The sequence below is a fragment of the Oncorhynchus gorbuscha genome, linkage group LG11 (genome assembly GCF_021184085.1).
Source record: "Oncorhynchus gorbuscha isolate QuinsamMale2020 ecotype Even-year linkage group LG11, OgorEven_v1.0, whole genome shotgun sequence".
NCBI classification, from domain to species: Eukaryota; Metazoa; Chordata; class Actinopteri; order Salmoniformes; family Salmonidae; genus Oncorhynchus; species Oncorhynchus gorbuscha.
Genome location: NC_060183.1, coordinates 38,542,282 through 38,566,859, shown reverse-complemented (window position 1 = coordinate 38,566,859; position 24,578 = coordinate 38,542,282). Strand labels below are relative to the sequence as shown.

At 43.6% G+C, this 24,578-nt stretch overlaps 2 protein-coding genes across 5 annotated transcripts in view; both read left to right on the top strand.

Moving 5' to 3' along the window:
* The window catches only part of itga1 (integrin, alpha 1), a 68,272-nt gene extending 59,179 nt beyond the window's left edge, over window positions 1-9,093 (top strand). For 3 of the 4 annotated variants that reach the window (XM_046369554.1, XM_046369552.1, XM_046369556.1), the window contains 12 exons: window positions 1,301-1,377; window positions 1,554-1,680; window positions 2,443-2,526; window positions 4,341-4,417; window positions 4,533-4,622; window positions 4,753-4,861; window positions 6,334-6,447; window positions 6,649-6,753; window positions 6,932-7,036; window positions 7,139-7,234; window positions 7,337-7,450; window positions 7,657-9,093. In XM_046369554.1, the coding sequence (XP_046225510.1) occupies window positions 1,301-1,377; window positions 1,554-1,680; window positions 2,443-2,526; window positions 4,341-4,417; window positions 4,533-4,622; window positions 4,753-4,861; window positions 6,334-6,447; window positions 6,649-6,753; window positions 6,932-7,036; window positions 7,139-7,234; window positions 7,337-7,450; window positions 7,657-7,716 (1,158 nt within the window). In that variant the 3' untranslated portion in view covers window positions 7,717-9,093. The remainder of the gene's footprint in view (window positions 1-1,300; window positions 1,378-1,553; window positions 1,681-2,442; window positions 2,527-4,340; window positions 4,418-4,532; window positions 4,623-4,752; window positions 4,862-6,333; window positions 6,448-6,648; window positions 6,754-6,931; window positions 7,037-7,138; window positions 7,235-7,336; window positions 7,451-7,656) is intronic. The other variant, XM_046369555.1, reaches the window with a different exon arrangement.
* Window positions 9,094-14,532: 5,439 nt separating this feature from the next.
* LOC124048600 (integrin alpha-2-like) overlaps window positions 14,533-24,578 on the top strand; it is a 37,771-nt gene continuing 27,725 nt past the window's right edge. Inside the window, exons 1-2 of the mRNA XM_046369549.1 lie at window positions 14,533-14,946; window positions 22,668-22,791. Coding sequence (XP_046225505.1) covers window positions 14,898-14,946; window positions 22,668-22,791 — 173 coding nt within the window. The 5' untranslated portion in view covers window positions 14,533-14,897. The remainder of the gene's footprint in view (window positions 14,947-22,667; window positions 22,792-24,578) is intronic.

Here is a 24,578-nt window from a genome sequence, read left to right as displayed (position 1 = left end):
ACAGTGGTGAATATGCAATGTGTGAGCAGAGAAGTCAGTAATCAGTACTTTACACAGTCATGCTCTCTGCAGCACTTATCATCAGCAACAGCTGTCCTCCATCCTTCACTAGTTCATATAAGAGGCTTATGAGCTTTAAAACACTGACAGGCAGTTGTCCTGTTTCCATAGTGGCGCTCCCACACACACATAGTTCTTATGAGCTATTTGCCAGGCGGACGGAGAGCCAAAACATGTGGCTGGAGAATAATAATAATAATAATAATAATATATGCCATTTAGCAGACGCTTTTATCCAAAGCGACTTACAGTCATGTGTGCATACATTCTACGTATGGATGGTCCCGGGGATCGAACCCACTACCCTGGCGTTACAAGCGCCATGCTCTACCAACTGAGCTACAGAAGGACCGAACAGGGATTCCTCGAAGCCTCAAATTCCAGAGTGCGATTACATCCAAGTTTACATGTCTGTTTAGTAAAGTTAGCACGTGTTCACTGGTTCTCAGGCCTGAGTTCTCATGCTATCAAACACACCGCACCACTCTCAGTACAACCAGAGAGGAAGTGGCGAAGTGAGAGGGTCCACTCCCGTCAACATCTGTCCACACAGGAATACAGCGATAAGCTGACCGATAAGCAGACTGATAAACTGACCGATAAACTGACCGATAAGCTGACCACTTGCCTTCCTGTCTTTGGGACGACTCCTATTATTAGGGCGGAGACAATATACCATCTCGTCAACCACAGGAGGTTGGTGGCACCTTAATTAGGGAGGATGGGCTCGTGGTAGTGACTGGAGCGAAATGACTTTCCATGTGTTTGATACCATTCCATTCGCTCCTTTCCAGATATTTTTATGAGCCGTCCTCCCCTCAGCAGCCTCCACTGTTATATACAATGTTTCTGGTACAACATGCTACTCAGGGTCATGGAGGATGCTCTTCTGTTACACTAGAGGAGTGTGCCCTCACTATACAGTAACAGGGCGTGGTGTTGGAACAAATACACGAGTGCACACACACACACACACACATAGTTATCACACGAAAGCGCTATGTTTTCCCTAAGACATTGTATAAAATCCCAGATTGTCATTCTTGGGAGCAGACACTTGATCTTGATCAAATGTTAGGAATGCAATTTCACTATTTCAGTCAAAAGCAAACAAGAACAGAGACAATTCACTGTCTCTTGACGCAATTGCTAAGCAAGTGAATTCGTTTTTGACTGCTTTCTTGCTCGTTCTGTCTTGTACATGTTTTGTATTTCTTGTAACCATGCACATGTCATTCAGATTCCTTTGGTGGACTGTGGGACCGATGACAGGTGCATAGCTGACCTATCGCTGAAGGCTGTGCCAAGCATACAAAGGTATTATCACAATGATTGTATTTCTTCAGTCCATCAAACTGTCAACAGTTATGTGACAGTTCAGTAGCAGTTATGTTGCCCTTAAATTGTACTTTGGCGCCCTCTTGTGTTGCTTCAGTTGAAATGCCCAAATTACATTTACCCTGCTACGGTAGTAACTTTCCTATTCTTTGCAGTCTTGTGATCAAAGCGAACAAGGAGAAGTTCCACGTTCTGATCACCACTAGAAACAGCAAAGACAATGCGTACAACACCAAAGTTATGCTGAGCTTTACTGAAAACATAAACTACGTCAAGGTCGAGGTGAGGTTCCTCGCTGTCTTTATAACAGTTGTGTAATTATATATATATATATATTCACCTTTATTTAACCAGGTAGGCTAGTTGAGAACAAGTTCTCATTTGCAACTGCGATCTGGCCAAGATAAAGCAAAGCAGTTCGACACACAACAACACAGAGTTACACATGGAATAAACAAAACATACAGTAGAACAAAAGAAAACAAAAAGTCTATATACAGTGAGTGCAAATGAGGTAAGATACGGGAGTTAAGGTAATAAATAGGCCATGGTGGCGAAGTAATTACAATATAGCAATTAAACAGACAAATCACACTACAAGCAAAAGACTTAAAACAATAAAATTACAAGAGTAACTCGATCATTGTGTTTACTTGATAGCTACTTACACAAATAGCTAGCTAGAACAAAGTGTTAATAAGATTAATTAATTAAAAAGATTAAAAGCAATACAAATAAGTGTGCAGAAGATGAATCTGCAAGTAGAGATACTGGGGGTGCAAAGGAGCAAGATAAATAAATAAATAAATAAATACAGTATGGGGATGAGGTAGTTGTATGGGCTGTTTACAGATGGGCTATGTACAGGTGCAGTGATCTGTGAGCTGCTCTGACAGCTGGTGCTTAAAGCTAGTGAGGGAGATATGAGTCTCCAGCTTCAGTGATTTTTGCAGTTCGTTCAACTTCTACTGTCTTGAACATCCAAATTTCATTTCTCAGTCATCATTTCTGTCAGTATGTTTTGACATCTCTCCCTTTACTCAGCAGCCCAAAGAAAAAGACTGTAGTCTAAATAATACCAAAGTTGAGTGTGCTGTGGGATATCCATTCCTCAAAAGCAATGTAGAGGTAAGACGTTTCTTTATTATTATATATTTCTATATAAATATGTATCTATTTTTTTTATTGATTAACATTTTTTAGGGGGTAGATCAGCTTTAATATTGCAGATAGATTGTAGCTTCCATCAATGTAATTGTCTGCATCATTTCCAATCCTCCATATATTGTTTTGTAAATATATAGTACCAGTCAAAAGTTTGGACACACCTACACATTCAAGGGTTTTTCTTTATTTTTGACTATTTTCTACAGTGTAGAATAATAGTGAAGACATGATAACTATTAAATAACACATGGAATCATGTAGTAACCAAAAAGGTGTTAAACAAATCAAAATATATTTTGGGGATTCTTCAATGTAGACACTGTTTGCCTTGATGACAGCTTTGCACTCTCTTGGCATTCTCTCAACCAGCTTCATGAGGAAAGCTTTTCTAACAGTCTTGAAGGAGTTCCCACATATGCTGAGCACTTGTTGGCTGCTTTTCCTTCACTCTGCAGTCCAACTCGTCCTAAACCCTCTCAATTGGGTTGAGATCGAGTGATTGTGGAGGCCAGGTCACCTGATGCAGTATTCCATCACTCTCCTTCTTGGTGAAATAGCCCTTAAACAGCCTGGAGGTGTGTTAGGTCAGTGTCCTGTTGAAAAACAAATGATAGTCCCACCAAACCCAAAGCAAATGGGATGGTGTATTGCTGCAGAATGCTGTGGTAGCAATGATGGTTAAGTGTGCCTTAAATTCTAAATAAATCACAGACAGTGTCACCAGCAAAGCACCCCCATACCATCACACCTCCTCCTCCATGCTTCACGGTGGGAACCACACATGCAGAGATCATCCGTTCACCTACTCTGCATCTCACAAAGACATGGCGGTTGGAACCAAAAATCTGACATTTTGACTCATCAGACCAAAGGACAGATTTCCACCGCTCTAATGCTCGTGTTTCTTGGCCCAAGCAAGTCTCTTCTTATTATTGGTGTCCTTTAGTAGTGGTTTCTTTGCAGCAATTCCACCATGAATGCCTGATCGACACAGTCTCCTCTGAACAGTTGATGTTGAGATGTGTCTGTTATGTGAACTCTGTGAAGCATTTATTTGGACTGAGGCTGGTAACTCTAATTAACGTATCCTCTGCAGCAGAGGTAACTCTGGGTCTTCCATTCCTGTGGCGGTCCTCATGAGAGCCAGTTTCATCATAGCGCTTGACTGTTTTTGAAAAGTTCTGGAAATGTTCCACATTGACTGACCTTCATGTCTTAAAGTAATGATGGACTGTTGTTTCTCTTTGCTTATTTGAGCTGTTATTGCCTTAATATGGACTTGGTCTTTTAGCAAATAGGGCTATCTTCTGTATACCACCACTACCTGGTCAGAGCACAACTGATTGGCTCAAACGCATTAAGGAAAGAAATTCCACAAGTTACCTTTTAACAAGGCACACCTGTTAATTGAAATGCATGAAGCTGGTTGAGAGAATACCAGGAGTGTGCAAAGCTGTCATCAAGGCAGGGTGGTTACTTTGGAAAATCCCAACTATAAAATGTATTTTTATTTGCATAACAATTTCGGTTACTACATGATTCCATGTGTGTTATTTCGTAGTTTTGATGTCTTCACTATTATTCCACAATGTAGAAAAGAGTAAAAAATAAAGAAACCCTTGAATGAGTAGGTGTATCCAAACTTTTGACTGGGACTGTATATATATATAATACAATCCTTGCAAAAATTTGCAATAATTCATATATATGCTCATACCATTAGACTCACTATGGACTTCAGGCCACTGATGTGTCTGCTTGTTCTCTCTCTGCAGGAGGTCTTTAAGATCCTGTTTGAAGTCAACCCTGCACATATCTGGAAGGAAATTCAGATCAACGTAACTGCGACCAGGTACAGTAAGCCATGGTGTCACGCTAAATCTAAACGACAACAGAAAATACATGAGTGATCAAAAGAAGTATCGTAACGTCAAAATTCTAATGCAATGGCTTTCCCCTTACTACAGTGACAGCGACGAAGTGAACAGCACCCTTTTTGATAACTCTGTGAAAATCTCCATCCCTGTGAAGTACGAGGCCGGACTTAGATTCACCGCGTGAGTACAGACAGCGCCTGCAACACACGCAGCGCATTCTTATTTGCACAGGTTCCAAAAAAAAAAAAAAAAAACGTTTGACCGTTTTCCAAATCTTTCCGTCTCCTTTCCTCATTCCTCCGTCTCTCAGTGAGCGGCACATGAAGGAGGACCACATCATAGTGAAAGAGGGAGAGCAGCACCCCAGGTTCTTCAACGGCACCAGTGTGATAGGAGAAGAGGTCAAGATCAGCTACACGGTAAGACATGCGGCACCAGTCCAAAGTTTGGACACACCGACGCATTCCAGAGTTTTTCTTGATCTTTACTATGCCAGGAGTGGGCAAAGCTGTCATCAAGGCAAAAAGAAGACATTTGAAGAATCTTAAATATATTTTGGATCTTTTAACACTTTTTTTGGTTACTACATGATTCCATGTGTGTTATTTCATAGTTTCGATGTCTTCACTATTCTACAATGTAGGAAATAGTCCAAATAAAGAGTCCAAATCCCTTGAATGCGTAGGTGTGTCCAAACCTTTGACTGGTACTGTACATACATACAGTATCATCCCAGTTATACACTAGTGAGACCTGGTTAGTCAGAGTCTAGTGAGACCTGGTTAGTCAGAGTCTAGTGAGACCTGGTTAGTCAGAGTCTAGTGAGACCTGGTTAGTCAGAGTCTAGTGAGACCTGGTTAGTCAGAGTCTAGTGAGACCTGGTTAGTCAGAGTCTAGTGAGACCTGGTTAGTCAGAGTCTAGTGAGACCTGGTTAGTCAGAGTCTAGTGAGACCTGGTTAGTCAGAGTCTAGTGAGAGACTAATACCTGTTTAGATATGGGTGTGGTGTGCCCGAAAAAGTAAGACATCTCTTACAAATATGTACCACGATACTATTTACCTTGGTATTACATCTATTTATCACTTATTACCGTGGTATTGCGTCTTTTGTTCCACGGTATAGATCTGAATCATGGAAATGTACCATAATTTGAGCTTTTAAGTATGACGGTACTGCCATGCACCTAAATAACACCATGGTGTTGCCTAATCTTTACCATGGTATAGATGTGGATGATGAAAATACCATGTTTCATGCTATAGTGAGACCAGGTTAGTCAGAGTGCCCTGAGTCTGGTGAGAGACTAAGACCTGGTTAGATATGGCAAAGTGGTGCCCAAAAGTAAGACACACATTCTGAGTTGCCTCAGCTTTTGAAGAAACTCAAATGTGATTCAATTGTGACTGAAAGACCTGTGACTTTACTGATTCTCTCTGACTAGGGTTTAATATTTTTTCCAGAGAATTTAGAGAAAGTTCTCTCTAAGTCACCACACTATTTTGTTGAGTTTAGTTATAGGCTATGGCCGTCTTTTTGAGTGACGCTCTGTATAGCCTGTAGGCCTACTTGCTGTCTGCATGGCGTGGTCGCATGCAGCGCTTTGAATTCATGCCGACGTTGTGCAAGTAAATGGGCTACAACAGCACACACACTCACAACCACACACTTGAATGTTGATGATTGATCATGCAGATATCAGAGCAGAGAAGACAGATTCAGATGTACGTATTATTTAACAGCTCCATTTCACGTCACGCTGCTCATAGAAATCATTCATTACAATCGACCAGTTTCTCAACATCATTTATCCCCTGCAACGAGAATGAGTTTGGGTGGGGGAAATCTCGGTGAACCCGGCTCCCGCCATTAAACCGTATCTCTAACCTCCAGATTAATAGGGATGTGGATATGGCGACTCCTCCTCTGAAGCTAAGGGTGAAGTACCCGTACCTCTCACCCAGAGAGAACATCCTGCTTTACCTGACTCACGTCACCTCCTCACAGGTAAGGCCTCTCTCTCTCGCCCTGTGGTACATGTGCTGTAGCATAGAGGGAGACTCTGCACAGGGTTCTCTGCCGGTCAACAGATAATCACACTGTGAAGTCAACCAGACTGCAGAATTTTAGTGGTGTGGATCAACTTGATCCAATGTGATGGATTGACTGATGGTTGATTTGTCGGTGGATCTTGTCTGTCTCCCACAGGATGTGAGATGCCATGCCGGCCATCTGATTAACCCTTTAAAGATCAACCACAACAATGTCCACACTCTCAACCTTAAAAAAGAGACCCTCAGTGACTTCCTGGTGGTGAGTCAACAATGTGTGTGTGTGTGTGTGTGTGTGTGTGTGTGTGTGTGTGTGTGTGTGTGTGTGTGTGTGTGTGTGTGTGTGTGTGTGTGTGTGTGTGTGTGTGTGTGTGTGTGTGTGTGTGTGTGTGTGTGTGTGTCTTGTGCGTGTGTCTCAGTGTGTATCCTCTTCTTTGCAGGGCTGTAAGGACCACCCATGTGAGTCATTTGACTGCTCCATCCCTCACGTCAACAACAGCCAGGTCAATGTTACCTTCAGGGTGTGGAAGCCCACCTTTATCAAAGTGAGTATAATGGAGTGATCGATTGATTGAATGAAAGATTGAATGATTGTGTTTTTTGACTGATTCTGATTCACTCATCTGATTCAATTCTTTGCTGAGCAGGCAGAGTTCACCAGCCTTCATATGATAGTTCATGCCACCCTGGAGAACCAGAACACGGATCTCTTCATGTTGAGCACCGCGAATAACGCCAGAGATGTGAGAGCAATGACCTATACATTTTCATGCGATTTGATGTGTTTGCTTGTTGTCGTTTTTGCTGGTTTTCTGGGCCGTGTAACACTCTCGTTTCTATCTCAGGTGAAGATCCAGGTGTCTAAAGAGGCTTTGGGAGGTATACCACTGTGGATCATTATAGTCAGTATCCTAATAGGACTTCTCATTCTGGCACTGGTCATATTCGCCCTATGGAAGGTATGTGGGTGTTCACAACCTTCTGTCTGCTTGTGTCAATCGGGAAGAGATAACATAGCACAGGCTTGCATTATAGAGAGGTTCAACATGTGTGACCATGTGTGCAATACACTTTCAAATCCATTCAAATCCAAATCCATTTCCATTCAAATCCATTTCAAATCCAAATCCAAATTCCATGTTTTCTCCTTTGCTCCGTTTACCAGGCTGGATTTTTCAAAAGAAAATCCATGGAGGACATGGAGAAGGAGGACATGAAGAATTAACCCTTCCCACCACCCTGTAGGTCTGTCTGTGCCCCACTGTCTTTAGGTCTGTTATCAGGTCAGTGAGAGGAGATACCGTAGGAAATACCACAACAACCCATTCACCTGAATGCCATCAGGTCAGAGGAAAAGCCAGAGTTTATCTATGGTTCTGCACCAACCTATTCACCTGAAAGTGATGTGGCCCATCTATATGAACAACATGGTCTACCAGACGTAATAACAACTTGGTCCGGGTTCAGTGGAAAGAGAAGCCTTGGGAAACATTGAACTTGTACACTGTGGTCTTCCGTCTATCCGACTTGGGTACCAAGACCTGGACCTTGAGGACCTAAGCTAGAAGAGACATCAGAAGACCTAGATGTATGGCGTCCTGACTCAGAACTGATCATATGATGCCACAAACTTATCGGCTTTATACAACAGAACAAAACATTCTCAGGTTTACTTAGAACATCCCAATGGCACTAAAAACGCCCTCCAGACTATGGCATTAAACCAAAGTTGCCCAAGTCCACGTGAACTCTGGTGGGTTTGCACAGACAATCTGCGATGGGTTCGAATCCTGTGTCCTAGTTGTTTGATACTTTTTAATGAAACACTGTCAACCTATGGTATATCTTAAAACGTGTTATTCATTCTGTTTTGGCACATTCCTCATCTTCTAAGCAGAATGTTTGCTTTTGACACACTGACATTTGCAAAATGTTCTAGTCTTACAAGCTCAGTCTTTAAGTTCGATTTCTGTTGTTGTTGTATGTTTGAACAAAAATGTTCCTCCGAGTAGTAAAGAGGTGTATGCGAGTGTACCCACCAAAAGAATATATTCTGTATAAAAGAAGAGGAGGAATAGATGCTATTGACGTAAATACGTTTATTCATCTTGTCACGACATGGGGGTAGAGAATTTACAGATTGCACCTTTACAGTATTAGGAAAACCTTCGATTGTGCTGTTGATGTAAGTGAATGTAAAGCTTGTACATAAAGTTGTTTGCAACAATTCCTAGAATTTAAGCTAAAACGGACATAAATCCAGCATGTATCAAGAAGGCCCTACACTCTTAGAAAAAAAGGTGCCAAAAGAGTTCTTTGCAGAGAGACTGGGTTTTTACCAAGAACCATTTTTGATCAGAAGAACCCTTCTCGGAAGACAAGGGTTATTTGTAAGGCAAATGGTTTTACCTAAACACTTTAACATGCTAGGAACCATTTTTGGAAGAAAGGCAAGAAGGATTGTACATAGAGCCATATATAGTATTTCCCAGCATGCAGGGATCTTTTTTTTACTGTAATATCTCTGTTTTTGCATGTACATTGATTGGCTAATACATTTTATGCTACACGAAGATAAATAACATACTGTTTTCTAAACTGATCTAATCTGTTGGGTTTGTTACTTAGATGGTTGTTCCAGTTTAGATGACTGAGGAAGTCTCAGTATTCAGACTTCCCTACCCTGGCAGTTATTCTGAATGCAGGGTGGGGCTGATTAATAATTCCACTTGTTGGCTATCCTAACTCTGGCTGGATTCCAATAGGAATTACACATCACTTTGCAAACCAGCATAATGTGACTTGCAGGCCTGATGTGGCATGTAAACCAGGAGATTCCTAACACCACTGTGTTCGGCTATAACTAGGCCCTTAAAGAAAGGCCTTATGATATATGTAATATATTGTCATAAATAATTAAAGGTGAAGGCTAATAAGGCTGGTGGAACCATTCATAAAGGGTACTAGGAAGAACCTTCCAAAGATAAAAGGAAGAACCTTTTGATGATGATGATAAAACAGTTCTTGGTAGAACCATATACCGGGCGGTCTTTTGCAAAGGATTCTACTCAGCACCGAAAGGGGTTCCCCAATGGGGACAAACTGAAGAACCTGTATGGATCTACTTACACCTTTTTTCTAAGAGTGTATATGTCAATAATAGAGAGAAAATAACTAATTTGCTCCAACGTTTCTCAGGTGTATGATAGATAGTATGGTGATAGTATAATGAGTATGTTCGGCCTTAATAATATGGAGTATATGGAGCTTTGACATCATCTGAATTAGATAAAACAAACAAAAGTAGTATTTTAAAATACAAATATTGGTCTTATATTTTGATCGAAAATCGAAATGTCCAACAAAATGTGCATTGGAACTAGATTCATTGTGCCTCCATCCGCTAAGATTTTTTATTTTTTTTGGCTCTTCTTTCTTTTTCTGTCTTTTCTTATTTTGGGAGATTGATTCGTGAGGTAGCCTACAGTCACCCAGAAAGCCTCTCAGTGGAGTGTAACCTGATTCCTGATGTCTTCATTTGACCGTAGCGCCGAACAAAAAGACGTTTGTCATGAAGACGGTCAAAATCGGGGAAACTTGGGCGATTGACGGTCACATACTGGGGGTGATTTGACAGCCTATGACGGAACCGGTAGAGGTTTGAAATCACCATGTGACACTCGTGAATGTGAGTTGCATCCCCCCCCCCCTCTTTTGATGTTTATGCACCTTGGCTTATTCTCCTCCTGAATCTATCTGCATTTTGTTCCCATATTTTGTATACGTTGCATTGTATATAAGAGACACTCATCAGCTCACTCATCACTTTTGAAAGCACAAGTAATAAAGAACAAATGTCTGTCCAATATGTAAGATAATGTTAACACAGCGATCCTCCATCCTGTCCCCTTCTGGAGAACTGATTTGTCACAGCTCGGCGGTGATGGAGTCAGCCGATGAAGGCGTTGGAAGATTTGATTACGGATGAGTTGAATCAGTAACCGTACTCTGAAACCCAGAACCAAATTTGTGTGTGCTGACCAGCTCCTCGATTTGATATTTAATAACATTCATGTTAACAGTCTGTCTCAAGGGGTTGTTGTATCAGGTGTGATGGCGCTAAGGTTGCTTAACAACCTGCATTACTTTGACTCTCCAGGAGCAGGTTTGAGGATCACTGATCTATCGTCTCAGTCCACTTTGACCGAGGGAGGGAGGGAGGGTGGGATGGAGGGAGGGGGCTGAGCCTGCATCTGACTGATATGGTCCAGTCATACACACTGCTGTGAAATGTCCACTTAATGCACTGGTTTGTCATACTGTATGTACTCTCATTAGCACAGATTTGAAAGCATTTAGAAAGCATTGCACATGTTGTCAAGGATCTTATGCAAAAAAAAATAAAGCCTTGTTTTTAATGTTGGACATTAATGGCGTAAGTCATGCCATAAAACTGAATTAGTATAATTGTAGGCTATAGCGGATGAGTTAGTTGTGTGCGTGCATAAGTGCCACCGTTCGGGTGTATGTTTGCGTGAGTTTTTGCTGTGTGCTAAAAAAGTCAACGTTTTCTCTCTGAAGGGCAGGCAGCAAGCCAGCTATTTTGTTGCAGACAGGTTGCTCATGCGTTTGGGATTACTGCACACATCAGTTAATCCTTTCAACTGGATCTTGTTCACAGTCAGTGGGCAGTCTGGGCAATGCAGGCATACTGACCCCATTACACACACAGGATGAGCTTCATGGTTTCAGATTGAAAGGAAAGGGGCAAGGCAGCTTCCATTATGATTATGCTTGTGTGTTCTAGGTGTTTGTGTCTTCTAAAGACAGACAGACAGACAGACAGACAGACAGACAGACAGACAGACAGACAGACAGACAGACAGACAGACAGACAGACAGACAGACAGACAGAGTTTGTGTTTTCTTCCTCCAGGAATTCATGACCATATTATTGTGAAACCTGCCACTTCACTGTAAATGCGGAGAGCTGTGGTTCTGTTTAATTTATCTCAGCCTCGGGTCAGGTATATAACACCACATGGGTATTATTTGGGGATCTGTGGTGTGAGACAGAGAGAGAGAGAGAGAGAGAGAGAGAGAGAACCCTGACCACCGCTCTGCCTCGGAGTTCCGTAATACTGTTTACTATGTCTCTCAACCTCTTTTGATGTGAAGTGGGAAGAGCAACAGTGTGTTCAACGAATAATATCTTAAACGCATTGTAAACAACACCTGTATTATCTCCGAAGGGTAGCTCCGAGGGTACTGTATCCGTCACTGTCCCAAGATCAAACCTATGGGTCAGAGTATTACTGTAGTGCAGCTGGTATTGTCTCATGGTATGTCAGTTGCTGTAGAGGATTGTAACGAACACACCCTGATACTCAGGTCCAAACAAGTTTGGAGAAATATGTTCACATTTACTACCTGACCGAATAGTTGGAGATTTTTTGAGAGCTTGAGGAAATGGTGTATAGTCTTTCGGGGAGGTAACTGTGAATGGACGGGGGTCAGGGGCGGGGTGGGCTTGATAAACAAATAGTCCAAGATCCCCTAAATCAGACTACCGCATCACGACGATGACTCATTGGCGAATGTCCATGTCTGTGTTGAAAGACAAAGAAGAGGGTGTGTCACTAAGCGCTTGAATTGTAGCAGGTACTGCATGACTAAGTTTGATTGTCATGTGCACAAGCACAGTGAAATGTCTTTCGTGCCAGCTCTTTCCCGACAATGCAGTAATCAATAGCAGTAGTACTATAAAGTAGTGCCCCCGCCAGAAATAAAATAAGAAGAACATGAGAAAGTAAGTAAGCTACATACTTCGGATATACCGGGTCAGTTCCAGGGTCAGTGTCAATACCATATTTACAAGGGATACTGGAGTGGGAAGGGTAGATATGTATAGTGGTAAGGTGACCAGGCATCAGGACAAATGATCAACAGAGTAGCAACAATGTGTGTGTGTGTGTGTGTGTGTGTGTGTGTGTGTGTGTGTGTGTGTGTGTGTGTGTGTGTGTGTGTGTGTGTGTGTGTGTGTGTGTGTGTGTGTGTGTGTGTGTGTGTGTGTGTGTGTGTGTGTGTGTGTGTGTGTGTGTGTGTGTGGAGTCAGTATGAATGTGTGTGCATGTTATGTGTATGAGCAAATGAAGTGTGTGCACACGCGCGTGTGAGCAAATGAGTGTGCACCGCTTGCCGTCTGGAAGCAGAGAGAACAGTCTATTGCTTTGGGTGGCTGGAGTTTAGAACAATTCTCCGGGCCATTCTAACACACCGCCTGATATAGAGGTCATGGATGGGATGGTGCTCGGCCCCAGTGATATACTGGGCTGTCCACAACACCCTCTGTAGCACCATGCGATTGAGGGCGGTGCAGTTGCCATACCAAGCAGTGATGCAGCCAGTCAAGATGCTCTCAATGGTGCAGCTGTTGAACTTTGTGAAGATTTTGAGAGCCCATTGGCAAATCTTGTCTACCTTCTGAGTGGGAAGAGGCACTGTCATGCCTGCTTCACAACTATTTGTGAGTGTGTGGACCATTTGAAGTCCTTAGTGATTTGGACCGAGGAACTTGAAGCTCGCGACCTGCTCCACTGCAGCCCCGTCGATGCAGATTTTTGGTATGTTATTAGGATCTCCATTAGATGTTTCAAAGCAGCAGCTACTCTTCCGGCGGTCCACACAACATGTAACATGATATAATACAGAACATTAGTAGACAAGGACAGAACATTTACATTTACATTTAAGTCATTTAGCAGACGCTCTTATCCAGAGCGACTTACAAATTGGTGCATTCACCTTATGACATATTTTTTTAAGGCACACATCAATACATATAAACAAACTATCTATTGTGCCTTGAGGTGTTGCTTTATCTGTTTTAAAAAAAACTAGGTTTGGTGTTCGTTTGAGCAATGTGAGATGGAACAGAGTTCCGTGCAAAAATGGCTCTTTATAATACTGTACGCTTCCTTGAAATTGTTCTGGATTTGGGGACTGTGAAAAGACCCCTGGTGGCATGTCTGGTGGGGTAAATGTGTGTGTCAGAGCTGTGTGTAAGTTGACTATGCAAACGATGAGATTTTCAACACATTAATGTTCCTTATTAAAAAAAAGAAGTGATGCAGTCAGTCTCTCCTCAACTCTTAGCCAAGAGAGACTGGCAGCATAGTGTTTATATCGGCCCTTTGTTAATAACACCGAAGAGCAAGGTGTGCCGCTCTGTCCTGGGCCAGCTGCAGCTTAACGAGGTCTTTCCTTGCAGCACTGGACCACACGACTGGACAATAATTAAGATTAGACAAAACTAGAGCCTGCAGGACTTGCTTTTTGGAGACAGCCCTCACCCCATCTTTACAACTAGCGAATCTACACGTTTCGGCCATGACAATTTACAATTTAAGGTAACACCAAGTAATTTAGTCCCGTAAACTTGTTCAACAGCCCCCCCCCCCCCCCCTGTTTCCTGTAGTCCACGATCAACTCCTTGTTCTTACTGACATTGAGGGATAGGTTGTTGTCCTACGTCAGCCTGCGTACAGTATACAGCAGATAGTTATCTCGAACGGATGATCTTATAAGGAGTCTAAAGAAGATAAAGCACTTCCTGCCTGTATAGAATGGTCCCAGAGAACTTCACACACTGTCACCACACATACCTCACCACATCCCACAGTGTGACTGTTGTAGGTGCAGTGTTATATTATGAAGTCATCATGTGAGATGTGTCTTTGCTAGTAAACTTCATGTTGAGTAACTAAGAAAATAAAGACACAACCACAGTCTACAAAATTAGAAAGGGATTTGTGAAAGAAAATCCAATGTTGCTCCAGTTTACAAAATGTTTTTTAAAAATGTTGCTTAGGGCCCCCAAATGGCTAGGTCCGTACCTAATTCATAGGTGCCTTTTCACTCAGACAAGTTATATTAAAATGGGCTTAACATGTGATATTAAAAGGGGCTTGTACATGTTGGTGTCGTTCTCTCCACATAAAAGCGTAGTCCTGTATTTGTATGCTACTCCTTGAAATGCCAGTACCCTCGTTGTCTCTGCCGTCCCAAGCAGGCTGTTACTGGCTACCACAGCCACAAAGTCATAGCTATGGCTAAACCTCGCCTATTTCCAAAATTGTTTTTTTTCTTCTAAAAAATCTGATGTTAAACCTAACCTTAACCACACTGCTAACCTTGTGCCTAACCACAACCTTATAGTAAGACCAAAAAGCTTTTTTTCCCCCATGATATCCATTTTTACTTTGTGGCTTCGATAACTAGTGTCAACCGACCCGAGCGCCCCGTTCTGAACTTCAACAACCGTGAGAGGTCTGCTGAAGTTAAAACTGCACGGGGAACGAAGAGGCGCCCGCTTTCATCACCTAGTTTTTTCTCATTCTTGGAACGATGGAGTTGAATCCAAAGAGGACTGTTTTGACGTTGCTTTTGATCCAATGTAAGTACTTTTGCACTTCTATGGATTTCGATTAAGATTAGAAAACGTTATTTTGCTAAACGTGTCAAGTGCCAGAGATATTCCAGTGCAATACAGGCTACTGATGCAATTGTATCAACGCTATGATTACGCTAGTTGGCTCTCTATGGAAAGTATACAAATGTTTCTAAAGGCTCCCCTGAGATACCTGGGCACAAGATAACGTTGCTTCAATCTCTCAGTGACATTCCTTTGAAAACATGTCAGTACAGATGAGGCTGGAGGGGTACCAAAATATTTAAGATATTATGGATATCGGGAATAGAAGACTGGATTTGGAGTGCGGTGTATTGTGATTTTAGGACTAGTTGTCCGCTAGATTTAGAAATAGAGTGTTTTCTGCAGTTGAACGTCCAAGAGTGTTGGGAAAGCAGCACTATTGCAGGTTAGATCAGGCTCTATTGCAGTTCCATGTGTTCTCAGGTGAGAGCTGGGTTGGCAACCCGGTGAGATATTCTGTTGCCTGAAGCTATGAAAATGATTGTCAGCCAGGCATGCTCATACACTACATAACCAAGAGTATGTGGACATCTTTTCCTCGAACATGTCATTCCAAAATCATGTGTTAATATGGAGTTGGTCCCGCCTTTTGCCACTATAACAGCCTCCACTCTTCTGGGAAGGCTTTCCACGAGATGTTGGAACAATGCTGTGGAGACTTGCTTCCATTCAGCCACGAGCATTAATGAGGTCGGGCACTGATGTTGGAGCTTAGTTCTGGTGCACAGTTGGTGTTCCAATTCATCCCAAAGGTGTTCGATGGGGTTGAGGTCAGGGCTCTGTGCAGACCAGTCAAGTTCTTCCTCACCGATCTCGACAAACCATTTATGTATGGACCTCGCTTTGTGCCCGAGGCCACTGTCATGCTGAAACAGAAAAAGGCCTTCCCCAAACGGTTGCTATGGAACTAAGGGACCAAAGGGACCTAGCCCGAACCATGAAAACCAGCCCCAGACCATTATTCATCCTCCACCAATTTTTACAGTTGGTACTACGCATTGTGGCAGGTAGCGTTCTCCTGGCATCCACCAAACCCAGATTCTTCTGTCGGACTGCCAGATTATGAAGCGGGATTCATCACGCCAGAGAAAGCGTTTTCACTGCTCCAGAGTCCAATGGCGGTGAGCTTTACACCACTCCAGCCGACACTTGGCATTGTGCATGGTGATCTTAGGCTTGTGTGTGGCTGCTCGGCCATGGAAATCAATTTCATGAAGCTCCCGATGAACAGTAATTGTGCAGCCATTGCTTCCAGAGGCAGTTTGGAAATCGGTAATGAGTGTTGCATCCAATGACAGATGATTTTTACGCACTATGCCCTTCAGCACTCTGTGGTCCCATTCTGTGAGCTTGTATGGCCTACCACTTTGCACCTGAGCTGTTGTTGCTCCTAGACGTTTCCACTTCACAATAACAGCACTTACAGTTGACTGGGGGCAGCTCTAGCAGGGCAGAAATTTGACGAACTGACTTGTTGGAAAGGTGGCATCCTATGACGGTGCCACGTTGAAAGTCACTTAGCTCTTCAAGAAGGCCATTCTACAGCCAATGTTTTGTCTTTGGAGATTGCATGGCTGTGCGCTCAATTTTATATACCTGTCAAAAAGGTGTGTGGCTCAAATAGCTGAATCCACTCATTTGAAGGGGCGTCCACATACATTTGTATATTTACATTTACATTTACATTTAAGTCATTTAGCAGACGCTCTTATCCAGAGCGACTTACAAATTGGTGCATTCACCTTATGACATCCAGTGGAACAGTCACTTTACAATAGTGCATCTAAATCTTAAAGGGGGGGGGGTGAGAGGGATACTTATCCTATCCTAGGTATTCCTTGAAGAGGTGGGGTTTCAGGTGTCTCCGGAAGGTGGTGATTGACTCCGCTGTCCTGGCGTCGTGAGGGAGTTTGTTCCACCATTGGGGGGCCAGAGCAGCGAACAGTTTTGACTGGGCTGAGCGGGAGCTGTACTTCCTCAGTGGTAGGGAGACGAGCAGGCCAGAGGTGGATGAACGCAGTGCCCTTGTTTGGGTGTAGGGCCTGATCAGAGCCTGGAGGTACTGAGGTGCCGTTCCCCTCACAGCTCCGTAGGCAAGCACCATGGTCTTGTAGCGGATGCGAGCTTCAACTGGAAGCCAGTGGAGAGAACGGAGGAGCGGGGTGACGTGAGAGAACTTGGGAAGGTTGAACACCAGACGGGCTGCGGCGTTCTGGATGAGTTGAAGGGGTTTAATGGCACAGGCAGGGAGCCCAGCCAACAGCGAGTTGCAGTAATCCAGACGGGAGATGACAAGTGCCTGGATTAGGACCTGCTCCGCTTCCTGTGTGAGGCAGGGTCGTACTCTGCGGATGTTGTAGAGCATGAACCTACAGGAACGGGCCACCGCCTTGATGTTGGTTGAGAACGACAGGGTGTTGTCCAGGATCACGCCAAGGTTCTTAGCGCTCTGGGAGGAGGACACAATATATACAGTGTATCCTCATGATGAGGTTTACAATGAGCTGTGCGAAGGAGGAGGACACACCTACTTCTCTGGCAGAGGTTTGTAGAGGTGTGTAGAAGAGCATGCTTGCGACAACATTCTAAAAGCCACCGACTTCATTCTTTCGACTCTTGCCCGAAGAGTTTCAAAGGGTAGTTAAAATGACACAGTTAGGCAACTGTATATTAATGCATGGCATGGTTCCTCCATGTTTTCCCTGAGAGAGATGCCGACTGCAGTTCCCACCCGTCTAAACGAGCCATGTTCGCTATCATGCCATGCATCTGTTTGTAATGTTAGAGATGGTGAAAAGGACAGCATAGATTGGTTCAGGGACTACAGATTTGACTGACCACCTGACATGTCCAGCACGATCTCTAGTTTTATCTGATCTTGATTAGAGGTCGACCGATTATGATTTCTCAACGCCGACACCCATACCGATTAATGCAGGACCAAAGAAAGCCAATACCGATTCATCGGCCGATTTTTATATATCTTTGTAATAATGACAGTTACAACAATACTGAATGAACAATTAACCCTTTTATTTTAACTTAATATAATACATAAAATCTATTTAGTATCATAAATAATTAAACATGTTCAATTTGGTTTAAATAATGCAAAAACACAGTGTTGGAGAAGAAAGTAAAAGTGCAATATGTGCCATGTAAAAAAGCTAACGTTTCAGAACATGAGAACATATGAAAGCTGGTGGTTCAATATTCCCAGTTCTTCAATATTCCCAGTTCTTATTTATTTATTTATCCGTTATTTTACCAGGTAAGTTGACTGAGAACACATACTTATTTGCAGCAACGACCTGGGGAATAGTTACAGGGGAGAGGAGGGGGATGAATGAGCCAATTGTAAACTAGGTTAAGAAGTTTTAGGTTGTAGTTATTATAGGAATTATAGGACTATTTCTCTCTATACCATTTATATTTCATATACCTTTGACTATTGGATGTTCTTATGGGCACTTTAGTATTGCCAGCCTAATCTCAGGAGTGGATAGACTTGAAGTCATAAACACTGTTGTGAATCAAATATTGCTAAGAGCTCCTCGCAAACGCAGTGAAGTGCTGTTTGAATGAATGCTTACAAGCCTGCGGCTGCCTACCACCGCTCAGTCAGACTGCTCTATCAAATGTCAAATCATAGACTTAATTGTAATAAACACACAGAAATACGAGCCTTTGGTTATTAATATGGTCAAATCCGGAAACTATAATTTTGAAAACAAAAGTTTATTCTTTCAGTGAAATATGGAACCATTCCAAAATTTTGTTGATCGGGTGGCAACCCTAAGTTTAAATATTGCTGTTACATTGCACAACCTTATTATGTAAAATTCTGGCTAATTAATTACGGTCTTTGTTAGGAAGAAATACAGTTCGCAACGAGCCAGGCGGCCCAAACTGTTGCATATACCCTGACTCTGCTTGCACTGAATGCAAGAGAAGTGACACAATTTCCCTAGTTAATATTGCCTGCTAACATGCATTCATTTGAACTAAATATGCAGGTTTAAAATAATATTCTTCTGTATTGATTTTAAGAAAGCCATTGATGTTTATGGTTAGGTACATTTGTGCAACGAATGTGCTTTTTTTGTGAATGCGCTTTTGTTAAATCATCACCCGTTTGGCGAAGTTGAATTAGGCTGTGATTCGATGATAAATTAACAGGCACCGGATTGATTATATGCAACGCAGGACAAGCTAGTGAACCTAGTAATATCATCAACCATGTGTAGTTAACTAGTGATTATGTGAAGATTGATTGTTTTTTATAAGACAAGTTCAATGCTAGCTAGCAATTTACCTTGGCTCATCGGAGCCACAAGGTCCTTTTGACGCTGCACTCGCGTATACAGGTGGTCAGCCTGCCACGCAGTTCCCTTATGAGTTACAATGTAAACGGCCATAATTGCCGTCCAAAAATGCAGATTACCGATTGTTATGAAAACCTGAAACCATGCCGATTAATCGGTCGACCTCTAATCTTGATTATTGTCCAGTCATATGGTCAAGTGCTCCAAAGAAAGTCAATGTTAAGCTTCAGCTGGCCCAGAACTGAGCGGAGCGTCTTGATCTTCAATGTAATCAAAGGGCTAAAATCAATACGATGCATGCCAGTCTCTCTTGGCTACGAGTTGAGGAGAGACAGACTGTGTCACCTCTTGCTTTTATAAGAAACATTAATGTGTTCAAATTCCAAATGGTTTGCATAGTCAACTTACACACAGCACTGACAGACACACTTACCCCACCAGACATGCCACCAGGGGTCTTTTCACAGTTCCCCAGGTCCAGAACAATTTCAAGGAAACATACAGTATTATACAGAGCCATGAGTGCATGGAACTCCCTTCCATCTCATATAGCGCAAGTGAACAGCAAACTTGGTTTCAAAAAACAGATAAAGCAACACTTCACGGCACAACGCCTCTCCCTCATGTGACCTACTTGTTGTGTGAATGTACTGACATGTATGTGTAACTAATAGATGCACACACACACTGCATGATCATATTTTTCAATGTATGCAAATTGTAAAGTATTTTGTATATAATGTCTTTCTCGTTATATGTCGAAACCCCAGTAAGACCAGCTGTTGCCATTGGCGTCGGTTAATGGGGATCCTAATAAATTGAATCAAATCAAATAAACTCCCAATAGACATGGATTCACCAGAGCCCTCCACTACCCAGCCACTGTCCAATGAGGTGCTCAGTCAGTCACAGAGCAGGGATCTAAAGTGGGTTATCCAGCTTGCTGCACACAATGCACCCAGCCGGCTGGAACCACATTGGGACTGAATCAGCAAGGTTTACCCAGGGCCAGTGGGGACTCTCTCGGTATCTCTATCTCTCTCTGTATCTCTCTCTGTATCTCTCTCTCTCTCTCTGTATCTCTCTGTATCTCTCTCTCTCTCTGTATCTCTCTCTCTCTCTCTCTGTATCTCTCTCTGTATCTCTCTCTGTATCTCTCTGTATCTCTCTCTCTCTCTCTGTATCTCTCTCTCTCTCTCTCTCTCTCTCTCTCTCTCTCTCTCTCTCTCTCTCTCTCTCTCTCTCTCTCTCTCTCTCCATCCTCCTACAATGTTCTACATGCAGCCTTCTACAATGTTCTACATTGTAGAATAACAGCGAAGACATCCACACAATGAAATAACACAGACGGAAATCATGTAGTAGCCAACAAACATCCATCAGTGTGACCTCACACGTGTGACTAATAAGGTGATCGTCACCTGCTCACATCCTGTTCTAAGATGTCTGCCCCGCCACTTGTCTAGCAGGTGGATTCATCTCAAGGTTGCATCCAAAATGGCATCCGAGTTCCTATGTAGTGCACTACTTTTGACCAGGGCCCATAGGGAATAGCCTGGTCTAAAGTAGTGCACTACACAGGGAATATGGTGTCACTTGGAGCCTTTGGCCCTCTCATAGCCCTGTTTTAGTGTTTGGATGTGATGTGACTCATTGAAGGCATGCTGAATCACGATAGCACTTAAGTGACTATACTATCATATCTTAGCTGTCTAGTACTATGGAGGAAAATGCTGCAATTACGGAACCGGGATCCCTATTTCTCTATTTGTTTGGAAGGGTAAAGTTCACCTGGCCTGTGTTAGGTTAGGCCCTGTATGGTATGTGAACTTAACCTGAGTGTGGTGTTTAAGTGTTGGTCATGTGGCAGACGCTCTTACCCAGAGACAACGGTCATAGTGAGTAAAAACCTTTTCTCAATAAAGCAGCTATCAGCCAAGTCAGTGCTGGTAAGACAAGACAAGTGTGGTGCGAGAAAAGGGGACGGGTGTTTAGCTCAACAAAAAGAAAAGTCTTTCTATTCTTACTCAGCGTCTCTCTGTCCAGCATCGGCTCTGTTCTAGACCTTATGGATTGGTGCCGTGACGTGACTTGTCGTTCTGTCGTCCCGAAAGGCCTCGCCAGTGGATTGATATCACTCACCCTCATCTCAATAGGGCCCCCTCGGGTACTGTGTGTCCTCTGTAAGCAGCCACTGCACTGACACGTCTGCACCTTTAGACCAGCAATCTGTGCACACTGTCGTGCTTCGACTCGTCCAGATTGGGGATCGCACGCAGCCAGATCCCGGTCTCTAGTCGAATCCATCTCCAAGTGCCGTTGGGAAATGTAAGGCCGTTGGAATTCTTACCTTGCTTTCACAATAGAACAACGAGAGCATTTCGGTCTGCTGTATGTGTGAATTGTGATAAATGCTAGCAAGGTCGTCTTAAAAACAAGAGTTGAGTGTTATTACCACTGTCGTTATATTTTGAGCTTCAGTTCACATGGTGGAAAAATACTTTCTTTACGTTTCACTATGGATGCCTAAGGTGTTATGCCTTGAAGGATGTGTTTGAATGTCTCTGACATCTTTACTATCGCAAGGCCTGACACTGCATAGTGCTGCATTGCCGTTGGCATTAGGAATCTGTTGTTATTCCTGGTACAGCCATTAGTATCCTGGGAACAAGGATAACACACGTAAAAGCTAAGCACCTCATAGCACATATCACAGACGAAGAAGGTGTGGTGTTTTTTTGGTTTTTGTTTTTGACATTCAATTCATCTCCCCCGTCTTACACAACCCTGAACCTCGCTGCTGCAGCATATTTGTGGTGGAGGAGAGTGTTATTTATGATAGCAGTGTGATCTCTCTCTCTCTCTCTCTCTCTCTCTCTCTCTCTCTCTCTCTCTCTCTCTCTCTCTCTCTCTCTCTCTCTCTCTCTCTCTCTCTCTCTCTCTCTCTCTCTCTCTCTCTCTCTCTCTCTCTCTCTCTCTCTCTCTCTCTCTCTCTCTCTCTCTCTCTCTCTCTCTCGTTCTCTCTCTCTCTCTCTCTCTCTCTCTCTCTCTCTCTCTCTCTCTCTCTCGTTCTCTCTCTCTCTCTCTCTCTCTCTCTCGTTCTCTCTCTCTCGTTCTCTCTCTCTCGTTCTCTCTCTCTCTCTCGTTCTCTCTCTCTCGTTCTCTCTCTCTCGTTCTCTCTCTCGTTCTCTCTCTCTCGTTCTCTCTCTCTCGTTCTCTCTCTCTCGTTCTCTCTCTCTCGTTCTCTCTCTCTCGTTCTCTCTCTCTTTCTCTCTCTCTCGTTCTCTCTCTCTCTCTCTCTCTCTCTCTCTCTCTCTCTCTCTCTCTCTCTCTCTCTCTCTCTCTCTCCCTCTGCAGGTTGGAGCATCCCCCGCTCCCTATCCTTTAATGTGGGGACGGCAGGAGCCAAGGTATTCTCTGGACCTGCCCTCGAGGAGTTTGGATACACCGTGAAACAGTTCCGAAATCACCGGGGAAAATGGTGAGACGAAACTACGGTGTCACGCATAGGCCGCCCTACACAAGCAGTGCAGAGTGGTAGAAAGTGCTAGACAGTGTTACGTTCTGACGTGGTAAGAACAGCATCTCAGCACCTCCACAGATGCACACTTGCACTACGCTGTGCTGATGTACAGTTACGACAGTAGCACTGTGTCCAAATCACTCTCGCACGCCGTACAGGGGCCAGGAGAGCTAAAAACAAGCCCGAGCTTTGTTTGGGTCTGAGAGATCCAGAACTGTTGTGTAGCTGCTGGATTTGGATCCCCTGCGGTGGGCATCTGTTTTCACAAGCTAATGCTGTTCCTGTTCTTACAGTAGGTCACATGACCCTCAGCAGGGTTGGCAACGGAGCAAGATCCAGGCACTTCAACACTATAATACACACACGCGTGCACACACACACACACACACACACACACATGCCCACACACTCACATTATAGAGTTATACTGCTGATCACCACAGAGCAGACGTCACAGACAGGGTTCTTGGGTTCACGTCTCGCTCACACACACACACACACACACACACTTCCTGTAGTCCGCAGTGCCGTCTGTCTGCATCCGGGAGATCTCAGAGGAGACATTTTCCTTTTGAATACATCTCTCCAGGAACATAGCTGCCTTCCTTTCGTTTCGCGTCATAAACAGACATGGAGACTGAGCCTGGGTTAACCTATGGCGTATTAATAACTATGTGTGGATGGGAACATTGTTAACATAGGAAAGGGCTCTGAGAAACATTTAACATGAGGTTTGAGGGAGGGAAATGATTGACAAACACAAATAACTAGATGTCCACCACTTAGGCTGATGATGGGTTGCATAATTGCGTCAAGGACTTAAGTGGACTTCAATTGAATGTGGTTTTGACTAACCTCGTCCCCAGACTGACTCAACAGGAAGAGAGCTGGCTGGTGGACGAGACTAGGTTTTGACAACATGACAGTGGAAAGAGGTTTACGGTTTCGTCATTTGTAATCTTGATAAATACCCCATTTGAAATAAGAGGCATAAAGACCTCGTAACCCCAGAGAAAAGAAGTGCCTTGTTGCGTTGAAAGCCAGAGTGTATGACATCACAGAGATGGCCAGGTGACAGTTCTCTCCCTTTGTCTAATTGGCTGCCTCCTGTTTCATTTACATTTACATTTACATTTAAGTCATTTAGCAGACGCTCTTATCCAGAGCGACTTACAAATTGGTGCATTCACCTTATGACATCCAGTGGGACAGTCACTTAACAATAGTGCATCTAAAACTTAGGGGGGGGGTGGGGTGAGAGGGATTACTTAACCTATCCTAGGTATTCCTTAAAGAGGTGGGGTTTCAGGTGTCTCCGGAAGGTGGTGATTGACTCCGCTGTCCTGGCGTCGTGAGGGAGTTTGTTCCACCATTGGGGGGCCAGGGCAGCGAACAGTTTTGACTGGGCTGAGCGGGAGCTGTACTTCCTCAGTGGTAGGGAGGCGAGCAGGCCAGAGGTGGATGAACGCAGTGCCCTTGTTTGGGTGTAGGGCCTGATCAGAGCCTGGAGGTACTGAGGTGCCGTTCCCCTCACAGCTCCGTAGGCAAGCACCATGGTCTTGTAGCGGATGCGAGCTTCAACTGGAAGCCAGTGGAGAGAACGGAGGAGCGGGGTGACGTGAGAGAACTTGGGAAGGTTGAACACCAGACGGGCTGCGGCGTTCTGGATGAGTTGAAGGGGTTTAATGGCACAGGCAGGGAGCCCAGCCAACAGCGAGTTGCAGTAATCCAGACGGGAGATGACA